Source organism: Chelonia mydas, chromosome 10 (genome assembly GCF_015237465.2).
Source record: "Chelonia mydas isolate rCheMyd1 chromosome 10, rCheMyd1.pri.v2, whole genome shotgun sequence".
Taxonomy (NCBI): domain Eukaryota; kingdom Metazoa; phylum Chordata; order Testudines; family Cheloniidae; genus Chelonia; species Chelonia mydas.
In genome coordinates, this window is record NC_051250.2 from 80,207,491 (window position 1) to 80,224,657 (window position 17,167).

The window sequence follows — 17,167 nt, forward strand, 5'->3', positions numbered from 1 at the left end:
CTTAGTAAGAGCTGCGAACAGTTCTATCCTGTTAGTACTGTAGCCTGTGAATAAAGATATGAAATAATCAAGCCTTGAAACAACAATAGTATTAACCAGCAGTTGAGCCTGCTGAACGGGGTATTCATCTGACAGTTTCAAAGATGCCAGTACGAAGCTCTCGTGACAGAGGCAAGACACTTACCAAAAATACACAAGATCCATGTAGCACCCAGGCTTTCTACAAAGGACGTGGTAAAAGGGAATTATTGAAACTGTTGCCTGAGAAGGAGCAAATACCTAGGAGTGGCTGACAGTTTGTTTTGCCTTAATTCGGTATCCTAGTTTTGCGACATGCAAGACTGATCGTGCGGGAGGTTGGTCTGGACAGGGACAGCACTGTGGTAGATCTGTGTCAAACTGGGAGTCACTCCCAACAATGGAGATCCAGGTTCTACTGCTGAATGATGAACCTCAAAGGGAACATAAAGACACCAAAGAGTAAGTGTCTCAGAATGGATCATTGAGGCATGACAGCACACAGGCCAAATGGCTGGGATCCAAACTCTCCCATCAGCATCATCACAGATGGTTGTGACAGGTCAGAGTCAAGGAGTGGCCAGGCTGTGCTCAGCAGAGCCTCACAATGGCTTGTTATCAAATTAAAAGAATTCCAGGGTTGACATTGCCATGTGGTTGTAGAAAGGTCCAAACAGACAGAGACCTTCACTCTATTTGTTAAATCATTATCCATGGCAGGTACAGTTCTGCTGTGGTCCAATCCCTGGAAAATGAAAAGAAGGAATATTATTATATCTTCTCCCTTTAGACCTCACAAAACCAGAACCCAGAATAGAATTTTGGATGTTAAATACAGAATTTTAAATATTCAAAAAGGATTTTGTCACTTGCTAAGCCTAAAGAACATATAACCAAAAAAGAAAGACATATCAACAAGTTGGTCTGACTCTTTATATGTATTTCCTAACATAAATGTAGTACTTTACTTGGGATTTTCCCCCAACAAAATTCCTTTGCCCCCGTTTCAATTTAAATTGGTATTAGTGAAGGTCTGACTAATTTTTCTTCAAAGAAATGCTATGACAAAATTTGGGAAACTGACCAACTCAAATCCCTTTTATAGACCATTCACAGCATGCGTTCACCTATGCAGCATGCAAATAAGACACCAGCATTTCACAATCACAATTTGAAATTCATTGCTTACTTAGCTACAGATTGGGCTTAATTAGGCATGCAAAACACATTGTGTCATTATTATGTGTGCAACAAAGTTTTGATAAGTTAGCCCTTTGTGTTTATGGTATCAGTTTCCGGATCAGACTTTTTAGATAACAGCTGTTCAGAATATCTGCATTTACTCAGCATTTAGTATGCATTCTGAGTGAAACTTAATACGCAAACTTTTACACTGCAATGTCTGCTTGGATCTAAGCTAGGGAAATGTTCAGAGGCTCAAAAGTATTCTTGCTTCTTTTATGCTGCATTGCTCTGAATTTGAAAATTCTCAGAGGTTACAACATCCTATGTATATTTAAAAGCCAAACAGTAAAAAGGGAATTGAATGAAACACATTCCCCATCCTTTCCTCTGTAGTCTATGAATATCACATTAGACATTCTGGAAATAAGCTGTAATAATATTTTGATCTGATGTCTTCATTACAGACAATTTTCCTGTTTTTACTGAAATATTTAAAATATCTTCTCTCCCAGTTCTTGTTATACATATTTGGCTTCTTTATACCTTAATTATGGGACTGAAGGTCTAAAACTAAAAGAATGGAAATATATAAAGAATGGATAATCATAATTTATTAAAATACAGTCTTAAAAGTTCTTCTGGTAGTTCGTTTAGTTCTAGAAATCATGAAAGTTAGGGGAAATAACCAGAGCTGCAGTTTCAAACACTACTTCTGAAATTGCCCTCAGAAATGTTGCATGAATACTCATTTGTATTTACTATGAGGTAGTTGCGCTTGCAAATCAGGTAAATGCATGTCTAACTGGTTAATTTGTATGAAAATAGACGTGAAAAATTTCTGTGGGCATTTTTGGGAGACCAGTCTAAGTGGGCTGCTCAAACTGCACCAAAAATACTGTGTTTACGTAGGGAAATTGATGTTCATGTGAGAAAATAAATAGATTCACAGGATCTAAAATATAAGAAGCCTAGGGCAGCATGCAAAAATGTGCAAAATTGCATGCCAAATTTATATATGCAGTTACCATGGTTATGCCTGGAAATAGGGTATTTGTGTGTGTAAATTATCTTTAATTGTCTTATTATGTATTTGCATGTGCACATATCTGATTTGTTCGCATGATCATGGTAACTGAATGTAAAAATTGTGTCAAACTATATATTCATTTTTATTAGTCTGCCTGGGCTTTTGAACTTTCAAAAATCAACCTCATATTGGCTGCTTTGTATGTAAAAAGGCTAGCTGAGATGTATAAATGCAAGTTGCTCAATGGAGAAACAGATGCACCTGCAAATTTTCAAAGCACTTCAGTGGAAACCTACTGAAAATGAAGGCCCTGATATATGAACAGCTTTGAAACATATCAACTGTTCTGATTGCAGAAAATGAACCAACACTGGTGGCTTTTTAAAGATATGGCTGGTGCTGCTGAATTTCACTGTCAGAGACATATCTGCCAAATTTGGGAAGTGATGACTATGAAGATTCAAAACATATGTGAAGCATCATCAACTAATATCAGATTTTTAACAATTTCCTTGCAAAATATTATTTAGAATGGGAACGGCCAGTATTATGGCTATGATATTCCAAACATCACTAGCAAGTTATTTTGCCTGACATATGTGTTTCAGCCATGCAACGTTGTGACAAAGGAACTTACAGGCAGAAAATGAGTGCTGAAGACAAGCTGAGCATGAGAAATTGAACAGTTGTGCGGCCTGCCATCCACAGTCTATATTCCTGTTTTTGGGGGTAAGGGTTGGTGGCAAAGTTGTTTTGCAAAGGTTTCTAGATAGCCTGGTGATAATGACAATTTTACATACCTGGAATGTTGTATTTTACTCAGAATTGACAGTAATGTCATTATACAGGCAATCTGACTGTCATATTCTCTCAGCTCTTAATTGTCTGGAAGTCATACTCAGTGAATTGGGGTGCTTCGTAAACCAATAACAACGTAAATTATAGTCAGCAGCAAAATTTTTGTGGTGGAAGGGAATCCTCTCCAGTTGCTGCATGTCCAAGTCTGCATCAATGATCCTCCTCCATGTTGCCCGAAGGCCAGCTTTTCAAAGGTATGTAGATGCCTGAAGATGCAGATAGGCACCTAAGGGGATTGTCAAAGCACCTAAACAGGTTAGATGCCTAAGTCTCATTTAAATTAATGCGAGTCAGGCACTTAACTTTTTGATATTCCCACTAGACGCCTATCTGCACCTTTAAACACCTAAATACCTTTGAAAATCTGGCCCTCTGCGTTTAAAATAGAATCATTCGTTTTTTCGTCCCCACCTTTAAACGTATAATAATCCTGGCAGAGTAAACAGACTGTGTTTAGGGGTGCTCTAAAAGTGTTTGGAGACGGAACACTCCCTTACAGGCGATGCAGTGCCATCTGCTACAGCCTATAGGCTATGGTGGTTTCCATGGCTGATGCTCCATGGGGAGGGTCTTACTAGTTCTGGTTCCACTGAGTTCAGGGCATTCGGCACGTATGATTGGGTGGGGGAGATGCCATCGTTTGCCCCCAAGTCACTATAGAACTCCAGATTTCTCCATAACTAAGTAGCAGTTTGTTTGGGTTGCACTCGGATTGATGTTGGTTGTACTACCACCTGATTTAAGTTATTTCATGCTTGTTAGCGCCATAGCAACATTTGACTTTTGATATTGTCCCAGCAATTTATTGCTGGATTTCTACAGTCATTAACTATATTTAGGGTTGGCTATATTTTTTAATATCAGTTGTTAATATTGATGTTTATTTTTAAGCATTTTTTTATTTTTATCTATTTTAAATGTTCACGGTTATGCAAAATTTTGGGTTTTAAGCATTTTCTATTTTAAATGTTACAGGTATGGGAAATTGGGCGTGGGGAGGGAGTAGACAATAAGGACAGTAGACTTTGAGATTCAAAAAGTTGAAGCTTTATAACTGTTAAAACACATCACAGGTCAAAATATACAAAGTAAATATCCTTAAATTAAACTCCAAAAAATTCTCAAAAAACATTTTTCTTACTTTGCCTATCTGTACATTTTGATTAGTTATCAAGAGAGTAGTTATCAGTGGTTCACAGTCATGCTGGAAGGACATAACGAGTGGGGTTCCGCAGGGATCAGTTCTGGGTCCGGTTCTGTTCTTCTTTCCGCTGCCGCTTCTCGGCGGCATTTCGGCGGTGGGGTGTTTGGCGCCCGCTACAGTCTTTCGGGAATAGGAATGTGCTATTCCCACAGAAAGGTTGGGGACCACTGATTTAGATCATGGCATACAGAGTACACTTATAAAGTTTGCAGATGATACCAAGCTGGGAGGGGTTGCAAGTGCTTTGGAGGATATGATTGAAATTCAAAATTATCTGGACAAACTGGAGAAATGGTCTGAAGTAAACAGGATGAAATTCAATAAGGACAAATGCAAAATACTCCACTTAGGAAGGAACAATCAGTTGCACACATACAAAATGGGAAATGACTGCTTAGGAAGGAGTACTGGGGAAAAGGATCTAGGGGTTATAGTGAACCACAAGCTAAATACGAACAGTATAACGCTGTTGCAAAAAAAGCTAACATTATTCTGGGATGTATTAGCAGGAGCATTGTAAGAAAGACATGAGAAATAATTGTTCCACTCTACTCCGTGCAGATTAGGCCTCAACTGGAGAATTGTGTCCAGTTCTGGGCACCACATTTCAGGAAAGATGTGGACAAACTGGAGAGAGCCCAGAGAAGAGCAACAAAAATGATTAAAGGTCTAGAAAACATGACCTATGAGGGAAGATTGAACAAATTGGGTTTGTTTAGTCTGGAAAAGAGAAGACTGAGAGAGGACATAACAGTTTTCAAGTACGTAAAAGGTTGTTACAAGGAGGAGGGAGAAAAATTGTTTTTCTTAACCTCTGAGGATAAGACAAGAAGCAATGGGCTTAAATTGCAGCAAGGGAGGTTTAGGCTGCACATTAGGAAAAACTTCCTAACTGTCAGGATGGTTAAGCACTGGAATAAATTGCCTAGGGAGGTTGTGGAATCTCCATCATTGGAGATTTTTAAGAGCAGGTTAGACAAACACCTGTCAGGACCTGGATTAGATGACCTCTCGAGGTCCATTCCAGTCCTATGATTCTATGATTACCACCCCGGAAATATTTTCTGTCAGTTTGGGCGTGTACAGTGAAATCAGCACTTACTGATTTAAAAAATCGAATCCTTCCAAGCTTAACTATATTTCAGAGGATGTTCTGCATCTGTATAGTACCGCCCATGTGGACTTCAGAGTTGCTACAGATAGATAATATCTTTGGGTATGTATTTTATAAGTTAGAAAGATAGTAATTTTGATATATTTGAATGGTAGTCACTACCTAGTTGTAGGGTACAGAAGCTAGCTGGTTGATCCTACGAAGTGGAGACTTTAGTCACCAGTAAGTACTGGATTTCCACAAGAACCAGCCACCCATCCTTTTTGGCTTACTCTTGGCTTCAGTTGTTTTAACTCTTCGTCTTCCTTTTAGGAATGCCCACAATAAATCTTTACCCAGCTTCTGCATCTCTGAGCCAAAGCCTGGGAGCAGGTTTAGAGATTTGTAAAACTAAGATTAATGGGATGAATTTCAGCAAAGGAAAATGTAGTCTGAATATCAGGAAAATTGTCATATAAGTGAGGTCTTTTCAACCATCTATGAGTATTTAGATCTATGAGAGATCTAATAGTCCACTGACATATTTAAAACTAAAAACATCAACATTGTAGGGAACATTCTGTATTGGCAGGCGGATGGAATAGGGGCCAATCCAACTCCCCCTGAAGTCAACAGAAAAGTTTCCACTGACTTCAGTGGAGATTGGATCAGGCCTTTGATGAATAATAGAGATGGTTCCACTGCATTCCAGGCCTTCTGCACGTATTATTGGATGTGGGAGGTCTGCAAGTCACTGTAGGACTCTCCACATATCTTCACAAATAAGTAGCAGTTTATTTGGGTTGGAATCAGATTGATGTGGGTGGTACTACCACTTGATGAAAGTTATTTCATGCTTGTTAGCTCTATGGTGACATTTGGCTGTTGATATTGGAGATGGAAAAATATCTGGTTTCTATGGTTCTGTGATAATATGGCAACAGACTCTCTCACTAGTTTTTTTTTTTTTTTTTTTTTTTTTGCTAAAGGATTAAATATGTACTTGTTTGCTTTTTGATATGACCTTTATATCAAGGCAGCAGATTGAAAATTAAATGTGTATCTAGACAGTGCCGAACTTTCAAATAACAACCACAAAACCATATGGCTTGTTTTCCTTTCTCTCTTATTTACTTTACTTTGTTTCAAGGTAAAGCATATGTGACTTGGCTGTCAGTAAGCTGTAACTTAGCAATGAAATAAAATCAGTGCCTCATATTATATGTCAGACCTTCCACAAAACAATAAAAATCACCTTTTCTTTGTGTAGAGGAATGTGACTGTATTGACTGTAGCTTGTATTATTAAAATGACATTAACTTGTGCCCAGTGTGACGAGGGAGATCATTGCTTGTATATGACATTATTACTATTAGCCTTAAGATGATGATTCTAATATTATAGACCCCTGTTTTCACGGTCTTATAGTTCCATGTTTTTGATTTTGGAACTCCCTACCTCTGGTTTGCTAGAGCCCAGATTTGTTAATTTTCCAGGCAGGCTTCAGAACAAATCTTCTCTCAAGCCATTGGGCTGAGCTTTGGGTGATTATATTGAGCAGACCTTTTGTATTACTTTGTGTCTTAACCTATGGTATAGGTGCCCAGAGCACAGGAGGGGTGCCTTTTGCAATATTTTATTATAAATTTGAAGAAGTAAGAATAATAAAAATTCTTTGGTGTAATGTCTGAGTGAGAGGGATTACTTTTTTTTCACCAAATCTTGGTTGATGGAAGAGTGCTTCAGCTATTTTTCAAAGATCAGAATATTAAAAAAACAGTCTTTATAGCACTTTCACAGCTTTTTGGAACTGATTTCTTCATTTTAGCAAATCATTTGTGGCAGATGAGTTGTTCCTCATCAGAACTTATTAATTTGTCTATTTTCAAATGTTTTATTATTAGAAACCCCCAAGGTATCATTATTTAATTGGCTATTTCTTGAAACACTGCTTTTTCTGGTTGTGACTTGAAAAGGGAGGAAATAGATTTGCAATGTTTCTCTTCCATATGATGTATAAAAGAGGCCTAAAAGGTAATCTTAGAAAGAAATCACCTTGTTTTATTCCACTGAAATATCAAAAATGTAAAGTCTTGAATTTCCTTGTTTCTACTGGAAGTCTTCTTTTTCAGCCCTTAACTGAAGGGGCAAAGATTTTGAAGTCTCAGCTAGATCTGTGCCAGTAACTCTTCCTGTCTTGTAAAAATGTTAAGGATTTTCAAAGTGTTCCTAATCTTCATCAGGACAAAATCAACCTTTTGAAATATTTGCAAAAATGTGTGAGAGAGAGAGAGAGAGACCCCCCCACCCCCCGAATAGCCAATAGCCTAGTGGTTAGGGCATTCACTAGGGAAACCCATGTTCAGACCCGGGACTTGAACTTAGGTCTCCCATATCCCAGTTGATTGATGTAACCACCAAGCTTTAGAATCAGCCTTAAGCTTTCTCTTTGGCTCAGTAATTGATTAATTATTTTTAAGAAGTGGCAATTGAGAGAGGTTCATATCAGAATAGCCCATAGCCTACTGGTTTGGGCTCTCATCTCAGATGTGGGAGACCCATGTTCAAAGCAGAGTGGGGACTTGAACTTGTGTCTTCCACATCCCAGGTACCTTAATCCCTGAGCTATTAGAGTAGGTAGGGGCATGTGCGTGCGCTCTCTCTCTCACAGAAAGTTTGGTGGAAATGGATACGTTCCCACAACAGGTTTCACTTTTGACAAATTAGCATTTTCTGACCAAAAAAAGTTGTCGCAAAATTCCTGACTAAGAAGGAAAATTTTTCTCCCAAGTAGTTTAGTTAACAAACACAAACAAAACCCAAAGGATTTGAAACCATCTGAATAAAAATCACTTCCACTTAATCAAGTTTTCCCTTCCATGGTACCTCTGATATCACCTCAGTCTCCAGTCACCCATAGTATTCAAGACCTGAGTTGCTAATGTAAGATGTCAAAAACAAGCAGGAAAAAGGTTTCTTTTAAACAAAATAACTCCACTTGTTATACCATTATGTAAATACCATAAAGAGGCAAAAAAGTGTTAAAATTTTTTATTTTATTTTAGGTCACCTTTAACATACATAGGAAACCCTTTGAGTCACCTTGCCCTACTTTACTTCATTCAGAATAGTTTCTCAGAGTCAATTTGCTCACTCTCAATTTAGCTTTAAATGTTTGCTTACCTGTTCTTCCATGTGTGTGGTCAAAAGGGTATTCAAGGTTACAAAATATTTAAGGGCCACATGCTGAGAGATGCTGAGCACCTGCAACTCCACTCAGTGACTCGCAGGTCAGCCCTAAATGTTCACATTTGAGCTATTTGCCATGTCTATTTGTCTAAGGTTTTAGTTTAAAAATAAGACCACTGAATGGTTCAATTTAACATTAATTATTGGCAATTTACAATGAAATGCTGATGCCAAATGTATATTTTGTTATCTTTAGGGCTTGTTTGTACCTATATAACTTTCTGTTTAAAAAACAGTATGGCTATTTGATTAGCTATCCTGATAAAAACACCTTTATGCTGGTGTAACTGCATCTACCTAGGGTGCTGCATGGATTTAACTATATCTGTTTCTAAACCAATTTTGTTAAATCACTATAAAAACTGTGCGTAGACAAGCCCTTACTAAGACTAATTCTATAGAACAGCAGAGCTGCATAGCGTGCTACACATTCCCTACTGTGAAGAGATTTCAGTTGAGGGCAAACAGAAGAGATTAACAGAAATGTAGGGCTGAAAGGGAACTCAAGAGCCCTCCTAGCTGTGGCAGGATTAAGCAGACCTAGACCATCCCTGACGGTGTTTGTCTAACCTGTTCCTAAAAACCTCCAGTGATGAGGATTCCACAGCCTCCCGTGGAAGCCTATTCCAGTGCTAGAGTTAGCAAGTTTTTCCTCATATTCATCCTAAATCTCCCTTGCTTCAGATTAAGCCAGTTACTGCTTGTCCTAAGCTTCAGTGCACCTGGAGAATAATTGATCGCTGCCTTTTTTAAACAGTCCTTAACATATTTGGTCGTCTTTTCTCAAGACTAAACATGCTCAGTTTTTTTTAAAATAACCTTTCTTCTTGGTTAACTTTTCTAAACCTTACGTCTTTTTTTTTAGCTCTTCTCTGGACATCTTTCCTAATGTTTGTCACCCAGAACTGGAAACAACTGAGGTCTCACTGAGAGTGAGTAGTGTCTTCTGTGTCTTACATATTGTCACAGTCCCACAGGACTTGTGCTCTCTCTCCGCTTCATATGGGAACCCCCTTCAGCGTTACAGCCCTTTACGGGAGTCCACTCTCTCTTGGAGGTTAAACCATAGGCCCCTCCGCCTCCTGGAAGTGCACCTCTCTGAGATTTAAGCACGCCTGTCTCTTGCTGTGAGCCCCCTCAGGGGATCCACTCACTCTGGACCCCCGGGGCCTCCACTCCCAGAGGGAATAATGCAACCCCGATCTTTAGACTGCAATAACTCTCAGCCAGCGTAAAACGGAAGGGTTTATTGAACATCTGAACACAGCATAGGAAGCTCTCAGGGTCCTCAGGCCTAGCATCCCTCAGCACAGTACATCTAGGTCTCTCCTGCATCCAGGTGGGCTCTGGTCTCTTCCCAGTACAGCTGCCCCCTCCTTCCAGCTGACCATCCTGTATCATCTCCCCCAACAGCTCCTCCCCCATCCTTTTGTCTTCGGTCCCAGGTAAACAGGCCGCCTGGGCCTCCTCTCTTCCGTCCTTTGTTCACCCACTGCCTGGAACTGGCTGGTCAGGTCACCGGGGTCCTCCCTCTTCAGACTTTTGTCCTCCCACTGGCCACAACCGGCTGGCTGCCAAGCTGGGGTGGGCCTCCTGGTCACCAGTTGCTAAGGTACCCAATCTCCAGTCTGTTGTCCAGGGTCCCAACTGCTAGGCGAGATCACATCTGGTCCTTTGCAACAACAAACCCTCTCTCCCACCATCTTGCTAAACACGCAGCACACAGGGAAAAGTTAGACCCGCACCATATTCATGCCAAGGACTAAGAAAAGCCCACATTTCGTCACACATATGACACTCCTGTTAATACATCCCAGAATGATACTAGCATTCTTCACCATCGATCGCAGCGGAGCTGCTTTAGTTGGTAGCGTAGACATGGTCTCATACTGACAGTAATTACAAATCAGTGCTCAGTTACTTCCATTTGTTTGACAGGGGAAGGATGGTCCAGCAGTTAGGTCACTAGCCCAGGATTTAGAAGACTTCAGTTCGATTCCCTGCTCTGCCATAGACTTCCTGTGTGACCTCAGCCAAGTCAAGCTGCTCTGTGCCTTAGTTCCCTATCTGTAAAATGGGGATAATAGTATTTCCCTCCCGCATAGGGGTGTTGGGAGATACCATAGTGATGGGAGCCACATAGGTGCCTAAGATAGATGGCTCTATTAACCAGTCTAGTTTACTCTGCTGCCATCTACCACTGGGAATAGTCTGGATAAGTCCATGAGAAGAGAGGCACTTGAAACTGGTGAAGTCAGATTAATCTCTAAATATTGCTCATCTTTATGGAAATGCTCTCTCTCTCTCCCTCTCTAACTTTCTCTGTACACATGTAGCTCCGCTGACTTCAATGGAACTGCTAACATGCATAAAACAGCTACATAGGTGTTTGCAGGATCAGATCCTTAAACCAGTTAATGAGAACACAGTTTTAACCTATCCTTGGAATGATAACTTCTGGATATAATTTCACTGCCCAAAATTCTTTGTAAAAACAGAGCCTAAATTCCCTCTAAAGATTTACAGTGGTTGTAACTTACAATTAATTTTAATTCAGTAAACACACAGCAGTGTTATCTTAGCCAAACTTCTATCTAATTAAATATTTACTGTACTTATGTATCTGGTGACTTAACCAGGAAGCTGGAAGTGCTGATGCAAGCATCTCTAAAATGGCGTATCTTGTATTTCTGCAGACTGACAATCCTGACCTTGGCTGGCTGACCCTCCACCTCCCACTCCTTCACTTTGTTCTGGCTACTCTCACCCTGGCAGTGTCACTGTAAGTCTTTGAACCCTGAAGCTCTCTTGGCTTGTATGGATTTCATTTCCAAAAATCTCTTGACAGGTGAAAAAATGTCTGTCTTTGAAGTAGTCAAAGGGGGCAGATTCCCTTTTGGTCTGCAGCTTGCCATATGAGACTTTGCCTTTATTATGTTAATGGTTCTGTTTGGTTTATAAGCCTAATGCCCCTGTTTCTTCTTAAAATATTCCTCATTAACAAAAGGGACCTTTTTAATTATTCTTATTTTTTTTTTAAATTGATCATTCTTTGTAGAATGTCTCACAGTCCCTTGATCTTTTGATATTATCTAACTGAAAGGGAAGTCTTTAAAACCATTTTCTGACTCCCCCTAGAGGATTTCTATCACAGCCTGGAAATAACACTACAGTGTGAGAGAAACGGAGCATTCAGTCACTTTTTCTGCACAGCTAGGTCTCAGTGCAGATTATATCTTTTCAGTATCCAGAGAATGCTTATTTCTGTCAGCTCCCAGTAATGACTCCCCGATTCTATTTCCTCTTTAAATATAAAAGCTTTTTGTCCATTTTTCCTCAGACACCATAAGGGTCCAGCTTTCTCTGCCAGTCCAAATACTCCATCACTGCCCAAAGGTTTCCCATTCTTGTAATTCTACTGCTCCCTGCAGATGAAGCTAGAAATCCTAATTTCAATATCTTCCTGATGCCTCATCTCCACTTATAGTATGCATGAAAGTTTGACTAACTGTTGTGAATAATCTCTCATCTTCTTAAGGGTATGATACATTTTTCCTCTTACCAAGGACCACAAATTGTATTTGTTGGAGATGAATCAGTATCTTCTACTATACACCATATAATGCTTTGGCCAATACAGAAATATCTACTAGAAGTCACAAAAAGTGTTATACCCTTTCTAGCAAACCATACCTAAATGTGGTTCTTGTTAGAAAGGGTCTAACTTAATCTCCATGTTCAGAGGGAATCTCAGAGAATCTGTTCTTTTTACCTATCATTTAAGTGCATGATTTGTGGCCCTGCTTAACAATACAATACCATTCATTTGCCGTAAGAAGGATCTATTAGAGGAACATTGTTAGCTTAATATGAACAAAAAAGATCTTTTTTTTTACTACCTCCTTTTAGTACAAAATGCACCCGAACTCTGCTCAGCAAACCACAGTGTGATAAGGTGGGTCAATCGAGGCTGAAAGAAAGCGGGACTAATAACTGTACTAGTCTGTTTTCTCCAGTTGAGGTTGGTGGCACCCATCCCTAGACCACTTCCTCTTTCCTAAATTAAAATTTCTTAGTGATTATGAATAGCAACATTACAATAGTATGTAGAGGCCCCAGTGTAGAGGCTCAGATTTTTCAAGATCACAAGTGCCTAAATTCCTTTTGAAAATGAGATTCAGGCTCTGATTCAGGTGTTGCAACGCTGGTACAACACTTGAATTCCTGTAAAAATTTGAGCCATGTGAGAGAGAGTCTTGCTTGCCTTAAAATTCATATATAAGTTCTACTGAAAGTCTGGAGCAACCATGTTAGTTTGTTTAGCAGCTGCCATCCATGAAAGAACTGCATCCCTTTTTTCTGGGTGCTTAAGTACTTTGATCACATTAGGGATAGAGAGAGAAATAACCTTGAAAAATTATTATGGAAGGAATGGTGGAGAATCATTGTAGTAGAGGACAACTAGCAAGGAGATGGATGGATGATGTGCGGCAGATCACTGGAAGGTCAGCTGCTTAATGCTGGAAGTTAGCAAAGGGTCATGAAGGCTTCTGAAAATTCTAGAATGTCACTGAGATTCATAGATAAATAAATAGATCTACTTAGCCCTCAGAAAGGAAATTCAGAGATGAAGAACCTCCCTATTTAAATAATATTAAGCATATAATGTTAATATAAAAGCTGGGAATTTCAAAGCCACAGTTAACATTCTTAAATTTATGTTTCAGAGTAACAGCCGTGTTAGTCTGTATTCGCAAAAAGAAAAGGAGTACTCCTTTTCTTAAATTTATGTTGTTGTATTTCTCTCCCCATTCTTCCACAACAGCATGGGCCATTGACAGTAGCAGATTTAACTTTATTTGTTTTGTATCATGGCTTTTACCTTATTTAAACAAATCTTTGCCAATGATTATAGGCTGCAGTGCAAATGCACAGAACAGAATTTTGCAGATTTTATTGGATTACATTTTATTAAAATACACTGTTTATGTGTAGGTTGTGGGTTTTTTGGATCACTTGGCAAAACTCCCACAAAAACATGCAGATGAAACAGCACGTGGAGAATTAGGAGAATCAATATGTGGTTTGCCCGAAGTCTTTCTCAAGGACACATGCCTAATCAATAACAGCAGGCCACAATGTTACAATTGAAATAGGTATTTTTAGTCTTACATTCTGATTTAAAATGGCTGTATTTCTCAATCCTAACTGCAACAGGTTCTGGCTTAAACATACTTCATATATGTATTCCTCTACATTCCACAGGTGATCCCTAAAATGCCTCTGTCAAGGTTCCTTCCCCACTCTGAACTCTAGGGTACAGATGTGGGGACCTGCATGAAAGACCCCCTAAGCTTATTCTTACCAGCTTAGGTTAAAAACTTCCTCAAGGTACAAACTTTGCCTTGTCCTTGAACCCTATGCTGCCACCACCAAGCGTGTTAAGCAAAGAACAGGGAAAGAGCCCACTTGGAGATGTCTTCCCCCCAAGCCCTACACCCCCTTTCCTGGGGAAGACTTGATAAAAATCCTCACCAATTTGTACAGGTGGACACAGACCCAAACCCTTGGATCTTAAGAACAATGAAAAAGCAATCAGGTTCTTAAAAGAAAAATTTTAATTAAAGAAAAGTAAAAGAATCACCTCTGTAAAATCAGGATGGTAAATACCTTACAGGGTAATCAGATTCAAAACAGAGAATCCCTCTAGGCAAAACCTTAAGTTACAAAAAGACACAAAAACAGGAATATACATTCCCTCCAGCACAGCTATTTTACCAGCCATTAAACAAAAGAAATCTAATGCATTTCTAGCTAGATTACTTACTAACTTTTTACAGGAGTTCTGACCTGCACTCCTGATCTGTTCCCCCACAAAAGCATCACACAGACAGACAGACCCTTTGTTCCCCTCTCCCCACCTCCAGCTTTGAAAGTATCTTGTCTCCTCATTGGTCATTTTGGTCAGGAGCCAGCGAGGTTATCTTAGCTTCTTAACCCTTTTCAGGTGAAGAGTTTTGCCTCTGGCCAGGAGGGATTTTATAGTTCTGTATACAGAAAGGTGATTACCCTTCCCTTTATATTTATGACAGCCTCAATCTTAGAGTATGTCTACTCACCAACTAGACACCTGCAGCTGGCCTGTGCCAGCCTACTCAGGCTCGCAGGCCTGTTTCATTATTGTGCAGACTTCCGAGTTCAGGCTGGAGCCGAAGCTCCAGCAGCCTGTGAGGTGGGAGGCTCTGGGAGCCTAGGCTCCAGCCCGAGCTAGCAAATATACACAACAATGAAACACCCCTGCAGTGAGAGCCTGAGTCAGCTGGCATGGGCCAGCCACGGGTGGCTAGTTGCTGTGTAGGCATACCCTTACTTTCTTACAGAGATCCAATACCCGTCTATATTAAAAAAACAAAACAAAACATACTGAGGTATCATTAAAGTGCTGTGGTTTTTTTTAAAGTAAATTCTAAGGTAAAGCTGAAATATACAAAAACTACACCTAAGCTTCCTGGAACACATCTGATGAAAGCATTGTGCCATACTACAGATCTCCATCTAAGAGTTGTTTTTCAATCAGGGCCTTTCTTTTTGCAGGTGTGAGTTTTGCATGTGCAATAAATTATGCTCACTATACTGTTCCTATAGCAAATTGCATGTAAAATACATGAATTAATTGCTGGTTTTGAAAGACAGGCCCTGAAATGTTGGTTGTGACTAATATGCATCAAGCTGTATGGAGGGCATTACTGTTGCTCTCAGGGATGAAAATTCTTTGAGTTGTGGAAGTGCTAAGGAACTAAGAACCAGACGTGAAAATCATGGAGCATGGTGTGTGTGCAGAGGGCAGTGTGGCTAGTGGAGTGGTGGAGGGAGGGGGCTTTATGCATCTGTGTGTGTACAGGGACCGTGACAGGTAGAGTCAGATGCCTGGCGTGTGTGTGTGCAAAGGGATATGTGCTGCCTGTGAAAAGGGGTGGAAGGGCTGCTGCCCTGTGTGTGCGGGAGAGAGCAGGAGGGGGTGCTGGTGCCTGGGGAGTATGCATGAGTGGGGCAAAGGGGAACAATGCCTGGTAGGGGCTGATGACCCCTGGTGTGAGAGAAGGGATAGAGAATGGGCCGTGTGTGTGTGTGTGTGTGTGTGTGAGAGACAGAGTGAGAGAGAGGCAGGTACTGCCTGTGGAGTGGGGCGGGTGGTGAAAGGAGGAGGTACGATGGGGGGGTGTAGGCAAGAGGCTGATGCCTGGGGGGGTGCACTGCTTGCACAGGGCTGGTGCTCTGGGTGTGTATGGCCAGGAAGGGAGGGGGGCTGGTGTCCTCTGTGCATGTAGGGGTGAGCAGGTGACCAGTTTGTGTGTGTGGAGGCAGCTTGGTGTGCGTGTGGACACCTGGCCCGTGTGAGGGGCAGGGCTGGTACCCTGTGGGGGAAGTGGGGCCTTGGTTCATGTGGGGACACATGTGTGTGTGTGTGTTGGTGGGGCAGGGCCGGTATGCAGTGTGTAGTGCCCTGTAGGGGTGGGGCAGCTAGTGTGTGTGTGAGTGTGAGTTGGTGGGGCGGGGCTGGTACGCAGTGTGTAGTGGCCTGTAGGGGCGGGGCAGCTAGTGTGTGTGTGTGTTGGTGGGGCGGGGCTGGTACACAGTGTGTAGTGCCCTGTAGGGGCGGGGCAGCTAGTGTGTGTGTGAGTGTGAGTTGGTGGGGCGGGGCTGGTACGCAGTGTGTAGTGCCTGTAGGGGCGGGGCACCTAGTGTGTGTGTGTGTGTGTGTGTGTGTGTGTGTGTGTGTGTGTTGGTGGGGAGGGGCCGGTACGCAGTGTGTAGTGGCCTGTAGGGGCGGGGCAGCTAGTGTGTGTGTGTTGGGGGGGAGGGGCTGGTACGCAGTGTGTAGTGCCCTGTAGGGGCGGGGCAGCTAGTGTGTGTGTGTGAGTTGGTGGGGCGGGGCCGGTACGCAGTGTGTAGTGGCCTGTAGGGGCGGGGCAGCTAGTGTGTGTGTGTGTGTGTGTGTGTTGGTGGGGAGGGGCCGGTACGCAGTGTGTAGTGGCCTGTAGGGGCGGGGCAGCTAGTGTGTGTGTGTTGGGGGGGAGGGGCTGGTACACAGTGTGTAGTGGCCTGTAGGGGCGGGGCAGCTAGTGTGTGTGTGTTGGTGGGGCGGGGCCGGTACACAGTGTGTAGTGGCCTGTAGGGGCGGGGCAGCTAGTGTGTGTGTGTTGGTGGGGCGGGGCCAGTACGCAGTGTGTAGTGGCCTGTAGGGGCGGGGCAGCTAGTGTGTGTGTGTTGGTGGGGCGGGGCCGGTACACAGTGTGTAGTGGCCTGTAGGGGCGGGGCAGCTAGTGTGTGTGTGTTGGTGGGGCGGGGCCGGTACGCAGTGTGTAGTGGCCTGTAGGGGCGGGGCAGCTAGTGTGTGTGTGTTGGTGGGGCGGGGCCGGTACACAGTGTGTAGTGGCCTGTAGGGGCGGGGCAGCTAGTGTGTGTGTGTTGGTGGGGCGGGGCCGGTACGCAGTGTGTAGTGCCCTGTAGGGGCGGGGCAGCTAGTGTGTGT

At 42.0% G+C, this 17,167-nt stretch overlaps 1 protein-coding gene across 1 annotated transcript in view; it reads left to right on the forward strand.

The window, feature by feature from the left end:
• The window catches only part of NOX5 (NADPH oxidase 5), a 93,094-nt gene that overhangs the window by 21,387 nt on the left and 54,540 nt on the right, over positions 1 to 17,167 (forward strand). Inside the window, exon 3 of the mRNA XM_043523339.1 lies at positions 11,331 to 11,416. Within this exon, the coding sequence (XP_043379274.1) occupies positions 11,331 to 11,416 (86 nt within the window). The remainder of the gene's footprint in view (positions 1 to 11,330; positions 11,417 to 17,167) is intronic.